The sequence below is a fragment of the Hakea prostrata genome, chromosome 11, assembly GCF_041222555.1.
Source record: "Hakea prostrata isolate BN-2017 chromosome 11, UWA_Hpros_2, whole genome shotgun sequence".
Lineage (NCBI taxonomy): Eukaryota > Viridiplantae > Streptophyta > Magnoliopsida > Proteales > Proteaceae > Hakea > Hakea prostrata.
The window spans coordinates 5,126,551-5,142,743 of NC_142610.1; the positions used below are offsets into that span (position 1 = coordinate 5,126,551).

At 38.6% G+C, this 16,193-nt stretch overlaps 2 protein-coding genes across 2 annotated transcripts; both read left to right on the forward strand.

The window, feature by feature from the left end:
* The first annotated feature begins 334 nt into the window (after window positions 1-334).
* Window positions 335-7,115, forward strand: LOC148999715 (uncharacterized). Its single transcript, XM_089139948.1, has 5 exons — window positions 335-565; window positions 683-748; window positions 4,966-5,137; window positions 5,298-5,603; window positions 5,714-7,115. The coding sequence occupies exons 3-5, from the start codon at window positions 4,991-4,993 to the stop codon at window positions 6,356-6,358; spliced, it is 1,098 nt and encodes a 365-aa protein (XP_088996074.1). The 5' UTR covers window positions 335-565; window positions 683-748; window positions 4,966-4,990; the 3' UTR covers window positions 6,359-7,115.
* A 2,638-nt stretch (window positions 7,116-9,753) lies between these two features.
* Window positions 9,754-10,275, forward strand: LOC148999716 (agamous-like MADS-box protein AGL61). Its single transcript, XM_089140369.1, has one exon. The coding sequence runs from the start codon at window positions 9,754-9,756 to the stop codon at window positions 10,273-10,275; it is 522 nt and encodes a 173-aa protein (XP_088996495.1).
* The last annotated feature ends 5,918 nt before the right edge of the window (window positions 10,276-16,193 follow it).

A 16,193-nucleotide genomic window follows, 5' to 3' on the forward strand; every position in this document is an offset into this window, starting at 1 on the left:
TTTTATTATATAAAGTTGAATCCATGAAAAAAGTTTGATTAGATTTTTTCTGTTGCCGGCTGTCGGCCTGACGCATCAACCCTCCTCTTTTTTCGGGGCTTGGAACTGACTGCAAAACACCGGTGTGGTTACGGAAATTTTCAATAAGAAAGAATAATATTTGAGACGAATGATTTGACCAAAGACCTTAGAAAAGCCCTCAAAAAAATAAAAAATTAATTTGACCAAACTATATTCTGAAATGACAAGAATACCCTTTCTCGAATATAATATTGACCACGTGAACCTCGAAAGTCGCGTGGTTCGCTGTACCAAAACCGAATACAACGCCGTGCTTCAACTCTCACCCACCCGCACCAATAAAATCTGGCATTCTTCCTTGAAATATCCAAAATTCCAAATCAGTCCTGATTATTCGCAGAGATCTAAAGGCTCTGAGTTAAGCTCGTTCGTCATTTTCAACCCAATTCGCCTTTGATATGTAATGGCTGCTTTGTGGCTGTGAATCAATAGAAGATACCTGAACCTGTGTTGACCACACGCCGTTGCATCGGAAGCTCTTCAGGTAAATCGTCTTCTTCTCTTCTTCTCTTCTCCATTCAGCTTGTTAGTTTCCCTTTTGGCGGCTCAATTGAACAGCAAAAATTGGAGTTTTTCTTAGTTTTTGATTTCGATTTTGCAGATTATTTTTTCCGATTAGTTGCAGATTCGAGCAATAGAGTCCAGCATCAATCGAGAGGGTGAACAGGCAAGGATGATCTGAACTTGTTGGCTTCTTTGTTGTGGTTTTAGGAAATTTTAAGATTTCAATTTTGAATAATTGTCGGCTTTTAGATTAATTTTGACTAACTTATCAAGGGTATTAACTTGGATCACAATATCACAAAGATGCATTTATGTTGAAACAGTGACAGATTTGTGTTCGTCTTAGAAATGATAATTAGTATTTTATGGTAGAGCTTTAGGAAGATTTTAGATTGAAAACCAGATCGGTTGGCATTGTTTCCGTTTACGGTTTGAGAAGATATGGAAATGTTTAACAACGCTGTAAATTTGTCTCCCTGCTAAACTTTGTTCCACAATGTGCCGGACTTAAAATTGGGGGAGGTCCATCCATTATAGAGAAGGTAGTCGTGCTGATAGGTTTGGTGGTACGGACAAGAGGATTCCAGTAGATCCTTTATATCAAAAGGTGTTTGGGATCAGGCATGTGAGTCCTAGTTCAGACTTTATGGAGTGGTAGAGCGGCATCATGAGACAGAACCCTAACTTTTAATTTCCAGATTCTGCTGTTTGCTGCTTGGGTTAAGAAATTAACCTCCTAAAATCCAACTTCATTGAATTGTCCATACAGTAATAAAACTTAAATTGGCCCATTTAACAGTGAAGAAATTAACAAAGGAAGGAAAAGTATCGAAGTAACTGGTGGAGATGCCTACTAACTACGGAAACTAGGAACGGGTCCTATCTTCATGTGAATACGTTAATCTACGTGATGTGGCCCTGGAGCTGCCTTCTGTTAGATTTCAGGTTCTAGTAGAATCAAGACCATGGTAAGCATAGAGAGTCTATGAGTACTGATCAATTCTGCTATGTGCCTTTGGAAATGTTAATGTTGACTGAAGGTTTGGTTTTCTTCGTAATAAATCAAACAAAACTATTTAGCTAAGATTGGTCTTCTTTGAATTAGGTTAGAAAATACATTTCACTGTCTGTAAAGGTCTCTGATTGCATTCTTTTCATAAAAAATAAAAAATAAGAAAAGAGTGAGGCTGGGGGTAACCAATTGTTTGATGAAGTTAGTTCTGGCTGTTACTTGTTATGTAAATCTCAGCTGATGGAAGACCTGCAATAAGTAACATATGTTTTTTCCTTTCCTTTTTTGGAAACCTTCCTAGTTTTTTTTCCTTTTCCTTTTTCCAAAAACTTCCTCCCTTTTTCTTTGTGAAGGAACTCATACAACTATGATGACTGCCAGTTTTTAACTCATCTACATCATTATGACCAGTTGACCATTTTATGCACTACAGTTTTATATACTTGCAGATATGAAAGTTAATAGAGATTTATCATATCAAGATAGATGATTTGTCCTGCAATACTCCCATTGAATTTGCTGTTGAGTGGAGTTGTATCCATTGCTTCACAACTAAGGATTTCACGTAAAATAATCTGCATCCAACTAGCACCAGCATGGTCCACCTATTAAAATAATAATTCCTGTGCACCCCTTAACCCAGTTTGGCTTTTATATTTCTAACTATTAGAACAATAAAACATAAAATTTTAAGCCGCAAAACAAACTACTACATCTGGATCAGATCTGAACCAGGCCTGCATTATCGGTGGTTCACTTAGATATTCTTATGAAAGTGGTCTGTCCTTATTGTGCCATGTGCAATGATGTTATTCTTACTTGGATGGCTAGTAGATGGTCTGGATTATCCACATGTTAATTCATTCAGAAGTCTCCTGTATATTTGCATGCATTGCTATAGAAAGATATGCATGGCTATGTCACTCCGACCACTGCTATGCACTCTCCTAGCGTCCTGAGTTTTCAAACTGCTATTGTACCATTTGGCATAATTCTGTTCTGCTGAAAATTTTCATGTGACTCGGGGACATAGGGTCCTGGGTTTTCAAACTGCTATTGCACCATTTGGCTTGACTCTGTTCTGTGGAGATTTTTCATGTGACTAGGGGGCATAGGGTTTTGCCGTCCACAACATTTGGATCATCCCATCTGCTAAGCAATAGATATTTGGGCCAGATATGCTTTACCTAGTTGGGGTTTTCCGAAAAGTAGTACCATAATAATAAGGCCCTATACTGTTGCAAATGAATAAGTAAAATTGAGCTTTACAGGCGCAGTGGCTAAATTTTTTTCTGTTTAACATGATTATCATCAAAAGATACAAAAGACAAGGAAATGCAGGAACAAGCAACCATATCCTATTTTGTATCCCAAATGAATAACCAAAACTAAAATTAGTCCAGTCCTTGATGTATCGTTATACTGCTTGTTCTCTCAATTAGTGCCATGTTCTTCTCCCCTTCTAGTGTCAATCCTCTTCTCTTATTTACGTGCCCTGCTCTTGACTTCCATTTACTACCATGTTCTTCCAAGTTGTCCATGGTCTCATAAGAAGAAATAAAGAGTTGTACCCACTACTGACTGCACAAGGCCACCATGTTTAACAGGGCCAGGGGAGGTCAGATTTATGCAGCCTTACGCTGGTTTCCAGAGGGGCTATTTCTAGGACTTGAACCCATGACCAAACATTCAGCAAGTGAGAACTTGACCAATTGTGCCCAAGTCCCAACCTTTGTTCTTCATCTTCTAATGTAGTCCTAGACTGATAGGAGATCAACTGGGAATCAATTCTTCCAGGATCCGGTTAGAGAAAAACTTGAATTTGGATTTTGTAAAATTTGAAATTGGGAATTTAGGATTCCTGGTAGCAATTAGGCCTGGAGCTTCAGGTCAAACATAGGGGAGATGGAAAGGGTTATTCAATCCAAATATTGGACAAAATCACAAAACTGATGGTTAGATTGTGGGATTTGAATACTGTCCTCCCAATGAAAATTAGTCAGGCAAAAATCTAGGGTTTATCTGGTAAGATTGCAACCAATATTTGAATGGTTTTGTTGGGAGGGTATCGGGATGATATGGTCCGAAAGGGATGAAGATCTAATGGTTGGATTGATCTTGGCAGAAGCTTCTCAAAATGCACCTTGCTTTTTGTTTTTCTAAAGGATTGAGAAAGTGCAAAATTCAACTTTAACCCGATTACACCTGCAAATTAACCCCACCACATGCACACACACTGCAACTGAAAGGTAGAGCAGAGCCTGCAGAAGACTGTAAATGGATTAACTCAATTGATTGAAGTCATTGAACACTAAAATTGGTTGACACCGACTGCAATATAAGGCTTCCCCCAACTTGAATATGACTCAAATTGCCCCTAACAGAGAATCTTCCTCTCCCCTGCAAGCTTAGCTCACCCGTCTCACTCACTTCTTGCCTATCTCTATTCATGCCCTTCCCTCTAATATAACCCCAGGAAAATCCTAACTAACTACTTTCCACCTAAGTCATACCCTTTGAAAATTTGCCACATGAATGTGTCTGCTCCCCAGTGACTCCCTGTCACCTGTCCTTGTCCTTTGCAGCTGATTCGGTCCCCCTCATGGTCTGATGGGTGTGATCCTCTGTATCCCCTCCCACCTGCTGTGGTGTACCCCCTATGCATGAATGCTTTATCAAATATAATAAGGAATAATTATATTAGAGTTGGTAAAGAAAGATATTACAAGGAAATAACCCTTTATTCTGTAATTATGCATTACTTGAACCATTCATCTGACCTTAAAAGTTGTTAAAATATAATTAATGACCCATATGAATGTTCTCTTGGATAAACGCTAGAGGATACCTAACATAACACATCTTGTCTTTCTCTTATGATGCTAAATCATTTCTTTTTCTGTCAAAAGACTAGCTTTTCAATTCTTGCATGGTAGAAGTTATAAAATGTGATAAAATGATACACTTTCTAAGTTCTGATCCACTGAAGAGGTAAGGTGGCTGAACTTTTTTTTTTTTTGTTTTTTTTTTTGTTTTTTGTTTTTTAAAGGAAAGAAAGGGGAAAAAAAAAGGTTTATTCTCACATGAGGTTCCTGCCGCTATTGGGTCTGGGGCTGGTCATAACAATCGAACAAAAATTTAATCACTAAGTGAATAAACTGCAGTATCCATCAGAGGAAAAAGTCATGATATTTCATTGTTGCCCACTTTCACACCCTCTTCTGATTTCTCCCTGGGGCTTCAGGGGTTTGTCCTTGTCCGCCAGGGTAATTTGATCATAAAAAATTAACGCTCTTTGTGTTCATGGCTGTTGAATAGGCCTATTGCAAATTTGCCTCTTATTGAATTATCTGTTTCTTTTTTTACAGCCTAATCCAGTCTGAAAAAGGAAATATGGAGTTCTTCTTTAAAGGTTTGAGTGAAGAGACAATGTTGAATGAGCAATGCTCTGATCTTCCTGACATTCAAAAATGTCCATTCCTGAGGAACATTAATGAGGAAACCAACTTTTCCTTCACACATACGAATTTCCCCTTGCCTGTGAGTATCTTTTTGCTGAATTCTATCTACTATGTTTAACCATTACTGTGGAACATTGCAGTTCAAGGAGTTCAATTGTTCTTGTGGTTGTGTGTGATGATACATTATGAAGTTGTTGTGCCTAATTAACAGTTTGTATCATTTTGCTTTTCTTCTCTAGAGGCGGGGAGTCAAAGGTCCAATCTTTGAAGATGGTCCTAACTTTGATATGGCATTTAGACTTTTCCATGGGAAGGATGGTGTGGTCCCCCTCTCAGGGAGGTCATATTCTCACTCTGAGAATATGAAGCTTGACCCTGAGACTGCAGCTCCATTTAATCCCTTAGCAGCAAAAGCCGCCACTATCAGTCTCTCAGCATTTGGGCCAGGAGGTCCCTTTAGCTTCAATTCCTTTTCTGAGATGTGGAAGAACCAGGAAAGGAAATCAAAGTCAAGCAAAAAGAAGAAACCGTCTTCAGAATCACAGGTGGACTAATGCTACCCATTTATAATTACAAATAATGTTTCAGATGGTATTGAGACAGCAAATCATTTATTTTAGTGAGATGTCTGACATTTTTTTATTTGGATCTCTAGGGAAATGAATCTGCAAACCATGAGGCACTGGGCAATGAATGGCTAGAGAGTGGTAACTGCCCGATTGCCAAATCATACAGAGCTGTAAGCAATATTGTGCCAATTGTTGCAAAAGCTCTTCAACCACCTCCAGGCATGAAATATAAGTGCCCACCTGCAATAGTTGCAGCCCGAGCTGCACTGGCTCGTACATCCTTAGTAAAGAACCTCCGACCCCAAGATTTACCAACAAAGATGCTTGCCATTGGTCTACTGGGCATGGCAGCTAATGTACCTCTGGGTATATGGAGGGAGCACACCCGTAAGTTTTCACCATCATGGTTTGTCGCAGTACATGCAGCTGTGCCATTCATAGCCATGCTAAGGAAGTCTGTGCTGATGCCGAAGACAGCGATGGCATTCACCATTGGAGCTTCAATTTTAGGTCAGGTCATTGGTTCCAGAGCTGAGCGGATCCGTCTGAAATCAATCAGTCAGAGGGCAGAGTTGCTCTCACAAAGGGAGACTACAAATGTTGTTGTTGGCACATCCGCTGCAGGGCAGATTGGTAGCAGTACTTCTGGACATTGTGGAGGGCAGGAGATCAAGTGGGATCTGCTTCCACTCAAGCCAGCTGAGACTTCTTCTGCCAATGTCTGTTTCTGATTTTGAAAATCTGTGCCATCTTATTTGTTTGCAGTCAATTGAAACTAGGAAGCCGTCATTGTCTGCAGTTAAGGAAGGAGGGGATAAGAACTGAGAAAGAATAAAAGAAAACAACATATTCTTACTTATAATGATCTATGCATATGTTTTCATTTGTTCTATTTCTTGGTAAGGTGATGCATCAAAGAGTAAACAATCTTTGTTGTGTCACTTGGGCTATCTTGGTTATGTTTATGTGTATGACCTATCATTAAATAATCGATTATGATAATAGGTTATAGGCTGTAAACAATGATTGATGGTTGCTATTAGACATCACAGATTTGGTATAGTTAAGTAAATAATTTATTATCTATTATAAGTTTTGTCTGGGATTGGTTTCAGTCCACCATGTAAATATGTTGAAAAGCATGAAGTAGAAGTGTGTTTTTAACAGGTGTTGGCCAAATTTGTAGAGTGGGTCTGAATACCTACTGCATATTCTTCAGATATATTTTAGCTTCTTTTGATTGCAAACTTGAACTACATACTTGTTGAATTAAATTGAAATTTGGTTGCTTTGACTGCAAATATTTCACTATTCTACAAGAAATTTGAATACATCCATTACAGCCAAATCAGTTGAAGCATTTTGATTAATAAGCAATGGAGCCCTACCTTCTTAGAACCCATTGGTAGGGCCTAAGAGTGAGATTAGCACTACACTAAATATTAAGAAGAGATAAAAATGGATAAGAGATACAAGTGAGAGAGACTAACCCTAACCCAACAATATAAATGGAAGAGAAATGGTAGCAGAAGCAACTATTGCAGGTCTATGGTGTAATAACCACCTGCATTTGCCAGAAAGTCATCAAAAGATCACTGGAGGCTTCAAAACTTGGTGGATGAGTTGTGAGTCTTGGAAGAAGTTACAAATCCCAGCATTTGTTGATCATTCTCACCACAGGAGATGGGAGAACAACCAAAAGTGGATGATCCGGTTTTGATCCTAATCTATGGTCACCCTTGACCTGGTTGATCCTGACAGGCACTCAAGGCAAGAATTTTGAGCTTTGAACTTAACCGAACTAAGGGGAAACTAGCTACGGTTGCACTAGACCATCAAGGCCAAACTTGCATCCTTTGATTTCACGAGGTGAAAATAGCCAAAAATTATTCTTAAGGGAGATGGTTGGGGAGTCCCATTATTTTGTTGTTTGGGGAGTTCTCTTTATTTTTTTTTAATCTCACTGTTATAAAAGACTGATGATGTCAAAAGCTCTCAGTGGATATATATTCACTCCTCATGCTCTAAGGATATTTATGAAGCTACATGGAAGAGGCCTCAAGATAGATTGGTTAAATTAATTATAAATGGTTGTCCTTTAGAAAACCCTAGAAATCCAAAGGCTAGGGTACTTCCTTTTTTTCTTCTTCTTTGGATTATGGTTTCAATTTCTGATGGAAAAGTAACATAGGAAATGAAAAACACTGAAGAAAATCAATTACACAAGACAAGGATTTATATTAACTCAAAAGCTATGCCTACAACCTGGCAATGGTTTTTACTATAAGGAAGATAAGGAAGATCTAATACTGCCTTATGTTTGTAGTCCACTCTTGATAACGACAATACATTTACTCTTTTTTTGGGTGAAAGACAATACATTTATTTATAACCCAGAAAAAAAGGAAAAAAGAAAAAAGAAAAGAAGAAGAACCATGCCAAAACACTGTGCCCTAAAAAATTTCTCAAAATTCGTCTACGGCCTAGCAATGGTTCTCACCATAACAAAGATAAAGAGAATCTATGCTCTGACCTCGGGCAGATTCGAATCCTGATCTCCTAATTTTAGCTACAGATTCATCAATAAAGCTTGAGACAACTCAAATTTCCATTTGTCTCAAAATGTGGCCTCCACCATTTTGTTTTCTACAATACTAATCCATAGTGCTAGAAGAGACTTTGATATCATTTTACTAAAACTTCTGTTTTCTCTCTTTTATTTATGATTCCACTTTTTGTTGGTGGACATTTTGAAGATGAGTGTGTGATTTAAGATTTCATGTACTTAAAACAAAATGCTTGAAGCATTTGCACTGTTATTCACTTCTTGGCTGTATCAAACCAACAAACTGCCAGCTACATACATGAACTTGAAACTACTACTTTTTTCCTAATCTAGGTATGATAATAAAGTTAAAATCCATTTAAGGCCACTTAATTTTCATGATTTGCATTTACAATGAAGATTATAATAAATTTAAGCACCTAAAAAAAGATTATAATAAAATTTAATAAACTAACAATATCCAACGAGCTAACAAAGTGTCCTTATTTTGGTCGTTTCTGGATATTGCAGGGGAACCTGTAGATAGTGCGATTTTTTATTTTTAAAATTGACTTAAATCAAACCTCAAAGGTCCAAATATAAATTATCCTACTTAAATTTTTCTTTGTTTTTTCTTGGCCAAATGAAAACTTATAGTACTAAGTCCCTCCATACTAATATCTTGCTGGATTTTATAAAAAGAGTAACCAAGATTCTTAGACCAAGATGGTATGTAACATTTACATAGAGAACCAAATAGATAAGGAAAAATAGTTATTACAAGGGATAAATATTGCTCCATTACCTTATAGCTAGAGGTTTCCATAAATACTCCTAATAGAATCCAGATCTTCTACCTGAGAAGTCTATCCAAAAATCCAAATCTTTGGCATTTCACACGATACATCCCATGCACCTTGTGTTGTGGGGCCTAAACCCTTATGGGTAGTCTGGATTCAATGTTAGTCTCCTTTGGGGTAATGACAAGGTTTAAAGTATCCCACGATACTATACGATACTAGCTGATACGTATCCATATTTGACCCAACCGATACGATACATCTCGAAACATCTCTCCATTGAATTACACTAAAACACATTAGTTAAAGCGATACAATACACGATACAGGATGATACGTTTCTTAAAATCACCTGACTGATACGATACTCGACACCGATATTTTAAACCTTGGGTAATGGATCCCAACTTCTTCTAAGATACATAGTGGAAATAATGCACCTAAGATTTCACTCCTTCTATATCTATAATTTCAGCCCCGCGTTGGCTTGACATAGATCATAGATGCATGTACCATTTCTTTTTCTTTTTTTTTGGTAAAGGACATGTACCATTTCACGTCCATCATTGGTTGTAATGTGCAGAATTTGTCCTACACTGTCTATAGGAAGCCCTAACCCTAATTTAATTATGGACAACCAAGCAAAAGATATGTTTCAAGGTAGGTAAGTCTCTAAGGGTAAAACCCAAGAAAAAAAAAATCCTATAAGTTGGCATTCCTCACCTCTAATCTTTTGCCATATTCTAAACCTAGAAGAATAAGCAAATCCAAGAACGCCAGCATGGGTCGCAGGAGAATGGAGGCGAAGAAGATTGATAATTTGCAAGCCAGGCTTGTTGCCTTCTCAAAGCGTCGACATGGTCTGTTCAATAAGGCCAATGAGATTTCCGTTTTATGTGGTGCTGAGGTTGCCGTACTGGTCTTCTCTGAGACTGGCAAGATATACTCCTTTGGACATCCATGCGTGAACTCCATACTAGACAAGTATATCATCCAAAGCCTTTTACCTGAAGAGGAAAATCAACTGCAGATTGATAGTTCTGAGGGAGCTACGATTCAAGAACTCAACAAGGAGATCACTGAGCTTAGGAATCGGTTGGAGGAAGAAAAGAAGCAGGGAAAAGCTCTTAATCAATTACGGGAAGAAGAGATTCAGAGTGGGCAATGGTGGCAAGAACCCATTGAGGACCTTGATTTGCCTAAGCTTAAGCATCTGATGCTTTCAATCGGAGACATTAGAAGGCATGCAATCAAGCAAGCTGATTTGACAAGATACCAAGCTATGCTTTCTTACCTTTCTTAGCTGGGAACTCAACCCATGCTGTTGAACCCTCGGGATGTATCTAATCAACCGTTTGCTTTATTTGTCTGATATCCTTCTCAGATCAAATGAATTGTCATTATTGGATGTTTTTGCTAAATTTTCTCGTTAGAATGGTTCTCTCCTGTATCCACCTTTCCTTGAAAGTCCACTTCTTGGAATAAATTGTATTGAAGACTTTGTGAATGTCAATCTTGATTCCAGTTCTCCCTCCCTTGCTTGTCTGATTTATTAAGTTAGCCACTTAATTTGGGATTTGAATCCTCTGCAACTAGCATAACAGCAGCCTTCCAGCTGCAGGTTATTAAAGAACGCCATGTCTCCTTTAATAAATCCCGATCGTTGGATGATAAAAAGAATTTTAAACTTGTTTATCAGTTTGGTACGTCGATTGAACTGTAGAAACTATCTTCACTCGCCCTTCGTCGGTCTTTCTCCTACATGTCATTCCTAGCCCTAAACAGCGGCTATCATGCTGGCGCTCCTTAATGCTTCTCTCTCCTTTCCTCAGCAATAAGAGTAAGACCTACGCAACAACCAAAGATAATGAAGACCTCTAGCAATTGTTGCAAAAGCAAATAGTGTGATAACCCCTAGGATCCTAATCTGAAACCCTAATTGCAGGTTCGAGACCCGAACATCTAGTGGGAAGAAGTTGGTGGGCCATCCACCTTTAAACCATTGGTTTGGCACTAGAAGCCATGGATGTGGATATATGATGAAGATGGTGATACTGCCGCTTTGTTGGGAACTGGAAGAAGATCCAATAAGAACTTGAATGGATTTGGGCAGGTGGATTTCCAGCTCATGAGTGATAGAGTTGGGAGATGCCTTAAATCTGGTTAGAGTCTTTAAATTGATCCCTAGGCCTATACTAGTGTTTTGGGCCAACTGAGAAGGCAAACCACCTTTGTACTGCAAAGTACTAGGTGGCGGTAGCTCCAAGCGGTTGATTGACCAACCAACTTCCACCCTAGCAGCTCAGTTAGTATTGTACGTGCAATTTCTGGATTTTTACCTCCAAAAGCCCTATTTAAAGTTTTAAACCTTGATTTTCATTATATTATATTCTCAAAAGGAAAAAAGATTTGGAAGAAATTAGAGAGAATGTGGGTAGTGAGAGATGGCACCTTTTGCTGAGAAAACCACGTGACTTTGTTGGATTTTGGATCTTAAAAGTAAGAAAACTAACTTCCTAAAAGGGAGTTATTTTGAGGGAAACCTCTATTGGAATTCTGATTTGGTTGGGAAACCTTTGTTTTCCATCAATCCCATTTAGATCACACAAGAGGAATAGGTTTCGTATATGTTTTGATGGTGTTTTCTTCCAAAGAAGGGTTCCTTACTTCTTTTTAAGTTTTTCTTGTTTTGGGATGTTTAATTGGTGTTTCAGAGACGTGACTTACACTTAAGTATGACTCCAAAACTCATCAAATAGGGTGGGGTGGGGGGGGGGGGGGGGGGATCAACAATTTGAATTTTGGATGTGAACTCTGCCAAAGAGACTGACTGGCCCTCTTTTTGACTTTGTTTCGAAGAGTGATTTGGCTAAACCACACTTGAAATCCTCTATGATCCAAACGCGAAAGTCCATATTGTAGGTCCGAGGACCCGAAGTGTAGGTATAAGGCAACTGTGGGCCATCTAGATAGAGACTATTAGATTGGAACCTAAACCAATGGAGGTGGATGATGATGATACTAAAGCGGGAGTTTTATGGAAGTTCAGAAGAAGATCTTACTTGAACAATGATGGATATAGAAGGTGGATCAAGAGTTCATTGGTGGCACATTTGGAAGGTCCCAAAGATCAGGTAAGACCTCCCCTAGTTTGGATTAAGTGTTGAAGCAAAGCCAAGGGAAGAACCACCCTCGAAACCGCTCTTGGATTAATTACTGGTGCCCGTGAGTGAGAAAGGGCTTTTTGATGTTTCCAACACCTATTTAGTGATTTCTTCGATCGAAAATTTGTTGTTTCATTCCTTAGCCATCAAAGAATGTTAGAGACTTCATGGCAAAGAGGGAGAATATTGCGGAGATCATTAGGAGAGCCTTCCATTCACCAACAAAGTTTTTCCTAAGGTTAGTAAATTCTTTCTCCTTCTAGTTAACTCCTTTTGATTCTTCGTCGTTAATGGATCCTTGTGGAGAGGTCCTTAATTAAAAGAGACCTAATCCCTATCTCCATTATTGGTTTAGTGTGATCCCATAATCACTCTATTCTACCATTTCTTTCCTGATAAATTATGAATAAGACCTATTTGTGATTCGTTTTGAGTTTTTGATTGTTTCCTATTGATAGATCTTGTTCTTAGGTGTTTTTAGAATTTCCTTTCCGTTCTAGTAGTAGTTTAGAACCAAATCCTGTAGCAACAGAGTGCTGGATCAGATTTTGTCTGTACTTGGAAATGGATTTCCCCGGCCGACCCATATAGAGTACTATTCAAGTGACCCATACCCCCCATAGGTCTCCCAACAAGGGGTCTCCCCAATCAACCCCTACCAGGCACTATTTGAGCAACCCATACCCCCTAGGTTGATTGACCACGGGTCTCCCCGAGCAACCCACACCCCCTGGGTTGATTGACCATGGGTCTCCTCGAGTAACCTGTACCCCCTGGGTTGATTGACCATGGGTCTTCCCGGGCAACCCATACCTGTTATTATTCTAGAGATCCATACCCAGTAGTTTTGGCTTTTGTTTCTTTTTTCGATGTAGAACTTTTAGAGTTGTTTCTAACCTTTTACCATCATTAAATAGGATTATTTGGGACATGATAAAATACCTTTTGTTTCTTTTGAAGAAGTACAAATCATTCGCAAGGTGAGGACCATTCATAGATTTATGCTTATCTTGAATTCCTAATTTGATATTGAACTTTCATATTAAATGATATGCTACCATTTAAAGACTTTTATACCCTCGCAATATTCTGAAATTGTAGAATCATGATTGATTACTGAATTATAAGTATTATTGTTGAGTCGGAATAAAAAGGGAACTTGATTTGGGGTTGTGGATTAACCATTACCCTAGGAATCTTAGAAGGAACATATGGAATAGGTGACAAGCCTAGGTTGTCTAGGTGAAATATGGTTAGGCACCCGTCATGTCATTACCCTATCGGCGGAGGTATTGAGGTCGAGTGACCCATGGCAGTAGTGTGGTGTCGTGGGGACTCAAGACCAGTAATCAACCCGTGAGAGGACACAATCACATTGAAGGGACCATTCATTGGTAGGGTTGCATATAATAGGTTTGGGCTCATGGGTGCTCAAGATTGGTGAGACTTCGTGAGAGGACATGAGCGCTTTCCGCCCATTATATGTGGATGACCAATAGGGTTAAGAGTAGGGGTGTAAACAAATCAGATTCGGATTGGATAGTGGTAATACCACATCTGCATCCTATTATATTCAGACGGATTCATATAATATCCTATTGGTTTTCGGACAGATTTAGTAGGATTCGGATGATAGTCAAATAGTTTTTTCTTAAATAGATTCTTTTAAATGGGTAGGAATACAGATTGAATACGAGTATTTGACTCACCGTGCAATATTTCGGTGGAATTAGCTGGTTCGCCCCTCGGCGAACCAGGCGAATTTCGTTGAAAATTCCGACGAAAATTTCCAAAGTGTCACCAGATTTTAAGGTGACACAAGGCCACATGGTGAGTCGGTGACATGGTGTAGTCGTGTAGAGCACACCATCAAAATGGTAGGGCAATTTAAAGGCTTCTCTTTATTGGCAAGGCCACATGGTGACACGTGCTTTGTGTAAGTTGTTTTTTTCAATTTAAGGAATAAAAAAGTAAAAAACAAAATGAAATGTCTCGAAGATTGAAGAATTAGAAAAACGCCATTCCTCTTTCCTCCTGGTCGCATCTCCGGTCTCCCATTTGGCTTCAGGAAAGTTGATGTCGTCGTCGAGCTCTTCTCATTTGGTCCGCCATTTAAGCTTAATTGGTTTCCTAGCTATCATCCTCTTCTTCAACGCTGCTTGTATATATTCGAAGCATGTTTATGGATTTTTTTCCTTAATTTCCATTGCCGTGAGATTCCACTTTGGCTTTTCTCTAGTTTTGTTTTTTGCGTTTGGAGTATATCCTCTTCTTCACCGTCGGAAGCTTGACCGGTTTGCATGTGTTTCAAGGGCTTCCCCCCCTTTCTTGACAACTGTTCCCATGGCTTTTACTCCATCAGAGTTGCTAATTTTGGGTTTCGCCCTTACCTTTCAAGTTGATCATCGACTTCTATGAAGTTTTCCAATTTTCGCCGGAAAATGGACGATTTTTCGGCGACTTGTTTTTTTTTTTTTTATGTCAGTAGTATTCAAACCTGCCGAAATTCACCGAAATGTTGCACCATGATTTGACTATTTGTTGACATCTTTACCATTTTATTTGTGAGGACTAGGTTTGAAATTTAAGAATTTAGCGATTTTGGTAGTTATTTTAGTAGAGAATCTAGAAAATAGTCACATATCTTAAGTAAAAGATCTATAAAATAAGAAAAATAAATCCAAATAAGTGACTTAATTAGATAATTTTATCGGATGGATAATGACCGGTAAGAAAGGGGTATACCATATCCACATCCTATTAGTAATCGGATGGATTCAGATATCCCTAAATAGATGTGAATGCGAATTCGGAAGTAGAGTTAAGGGAAGGCATAGTCCGAGTTGGTTGGAGCTATATGATATGTTTACTATGGATAGGGAAGGATGTTGAAACAAGAATGATATGACTACATAGAAGACTTTGTATTGAGCTAGGCAATACCTTGACATGATAGTACTCATGCTAATGGCCATGGTGGAACAATATAACCCTAATCCTCAGCCATGGTTGATGAGAGATTGTTATCCCTATACCTTGGTCGTGACACTTAAGATCGGTGAGACTCCGTGAGGGTATGTGTGAGACTACTCAGAGGAGGCCGGTTTTATATCTTAATGCGTGTCTACCTAGATAGAAATTTGCATTGGTTAGAGTATAAGAACATTATTTCATTGTAGTTGCACAATCATGACATTTTATATCATATCAACATATAAATATTATTATCTCATGTTTGAATGATGGATGTTCATATTCATTTGAATTACTCGCTGAGTTCTTCGGAACTCATCCCTCATTGCTTATTATTTTTAGATGTTTATATAGGTGAAGAAGAGACTCGAACTAACATGCCGTTGGGATTATGAGCTAGACATCGACCCAAAGATGCAAGTGTATAAACGCTTGGGAAGAAGGCAATATAGTAGAAGGAATAGACTTTGATCAATTTATTATTTCCAGTTTATCTTTCTTTTGAGGATTAGTTTTTATCAGATTTGACTTCGTTTTCATTTATTTGATTTGAGATCCTTCTGAGATCCTTGAATACTTATCATATTTATTCTTTAATATTAAACAATTGATTTATTCTTGTTCATGATTACGTTAATATGTGGAATGTTGTGTGATGTAACTTGAAACCTGATGTTGTGACTGTGGATCACTCCCTCGGGTATTTGGATAAGTAAACACAAACTAGGTGGATGTGCCACAATTTGCCTAGATCCTGCTAGCTGGAGAACTACCATAATTGTGAATGCAAGCCCAGTGGAGGAGGAACCTGAGTCTAACGACACACCAAAATTATCCAGCCTGATGCGAGTTTCCATAAGACCACAAAAATAGAGCCTATTTATTTTAATCCAATCCATCAAAGCCCTGCATTTTCCCTCGTTTGCAAAACGATGATGGTTCCATCCTGTGAACCTTATCATGAAGAGGGTTAGAAATGGGCTATGCTCAGGGGTGCCCTTCCCCATAATTCTCTCCTTCCTTTGGTCAACCCCATAGGAACCGTTCTCAACTTCACCATCATTTCTGAGATTGAGGTTGGTCG

Excerpts from the sequence above, each read along its gene's own strand:
- LOC148999715 (XM_089139948.1), top strand. The coding sequence starts at position 4,991 with ATGGAGTTCTTCTTTAAAGGTTTGAGTGAAGAGACAATGTTGAATGAG. Across the intron at positions 5,138-5,297 it reads ATACGAATTTCCCCTTGCCT|AGGCGGGGAGTCAAAGGTCC; the intron begins GTGAGTATCTTT and ends TTTCTTCTCTAG. Across the intron at positions 5,604-5,713 it reads AACCGTCTTCAGAATCACAG|GGAAATGAATCTGCAAACCA; the intron begins GTGGACTAATGC and ends TTGGATCTCTAG.
- LOC148999716 (XM_089140369.1), top strand. The coding sequence starts at position 9,754 with ATGGGTCGCAGGAGAATGGAGGCGAAGAAGATTGATAATTTGCAAGCC.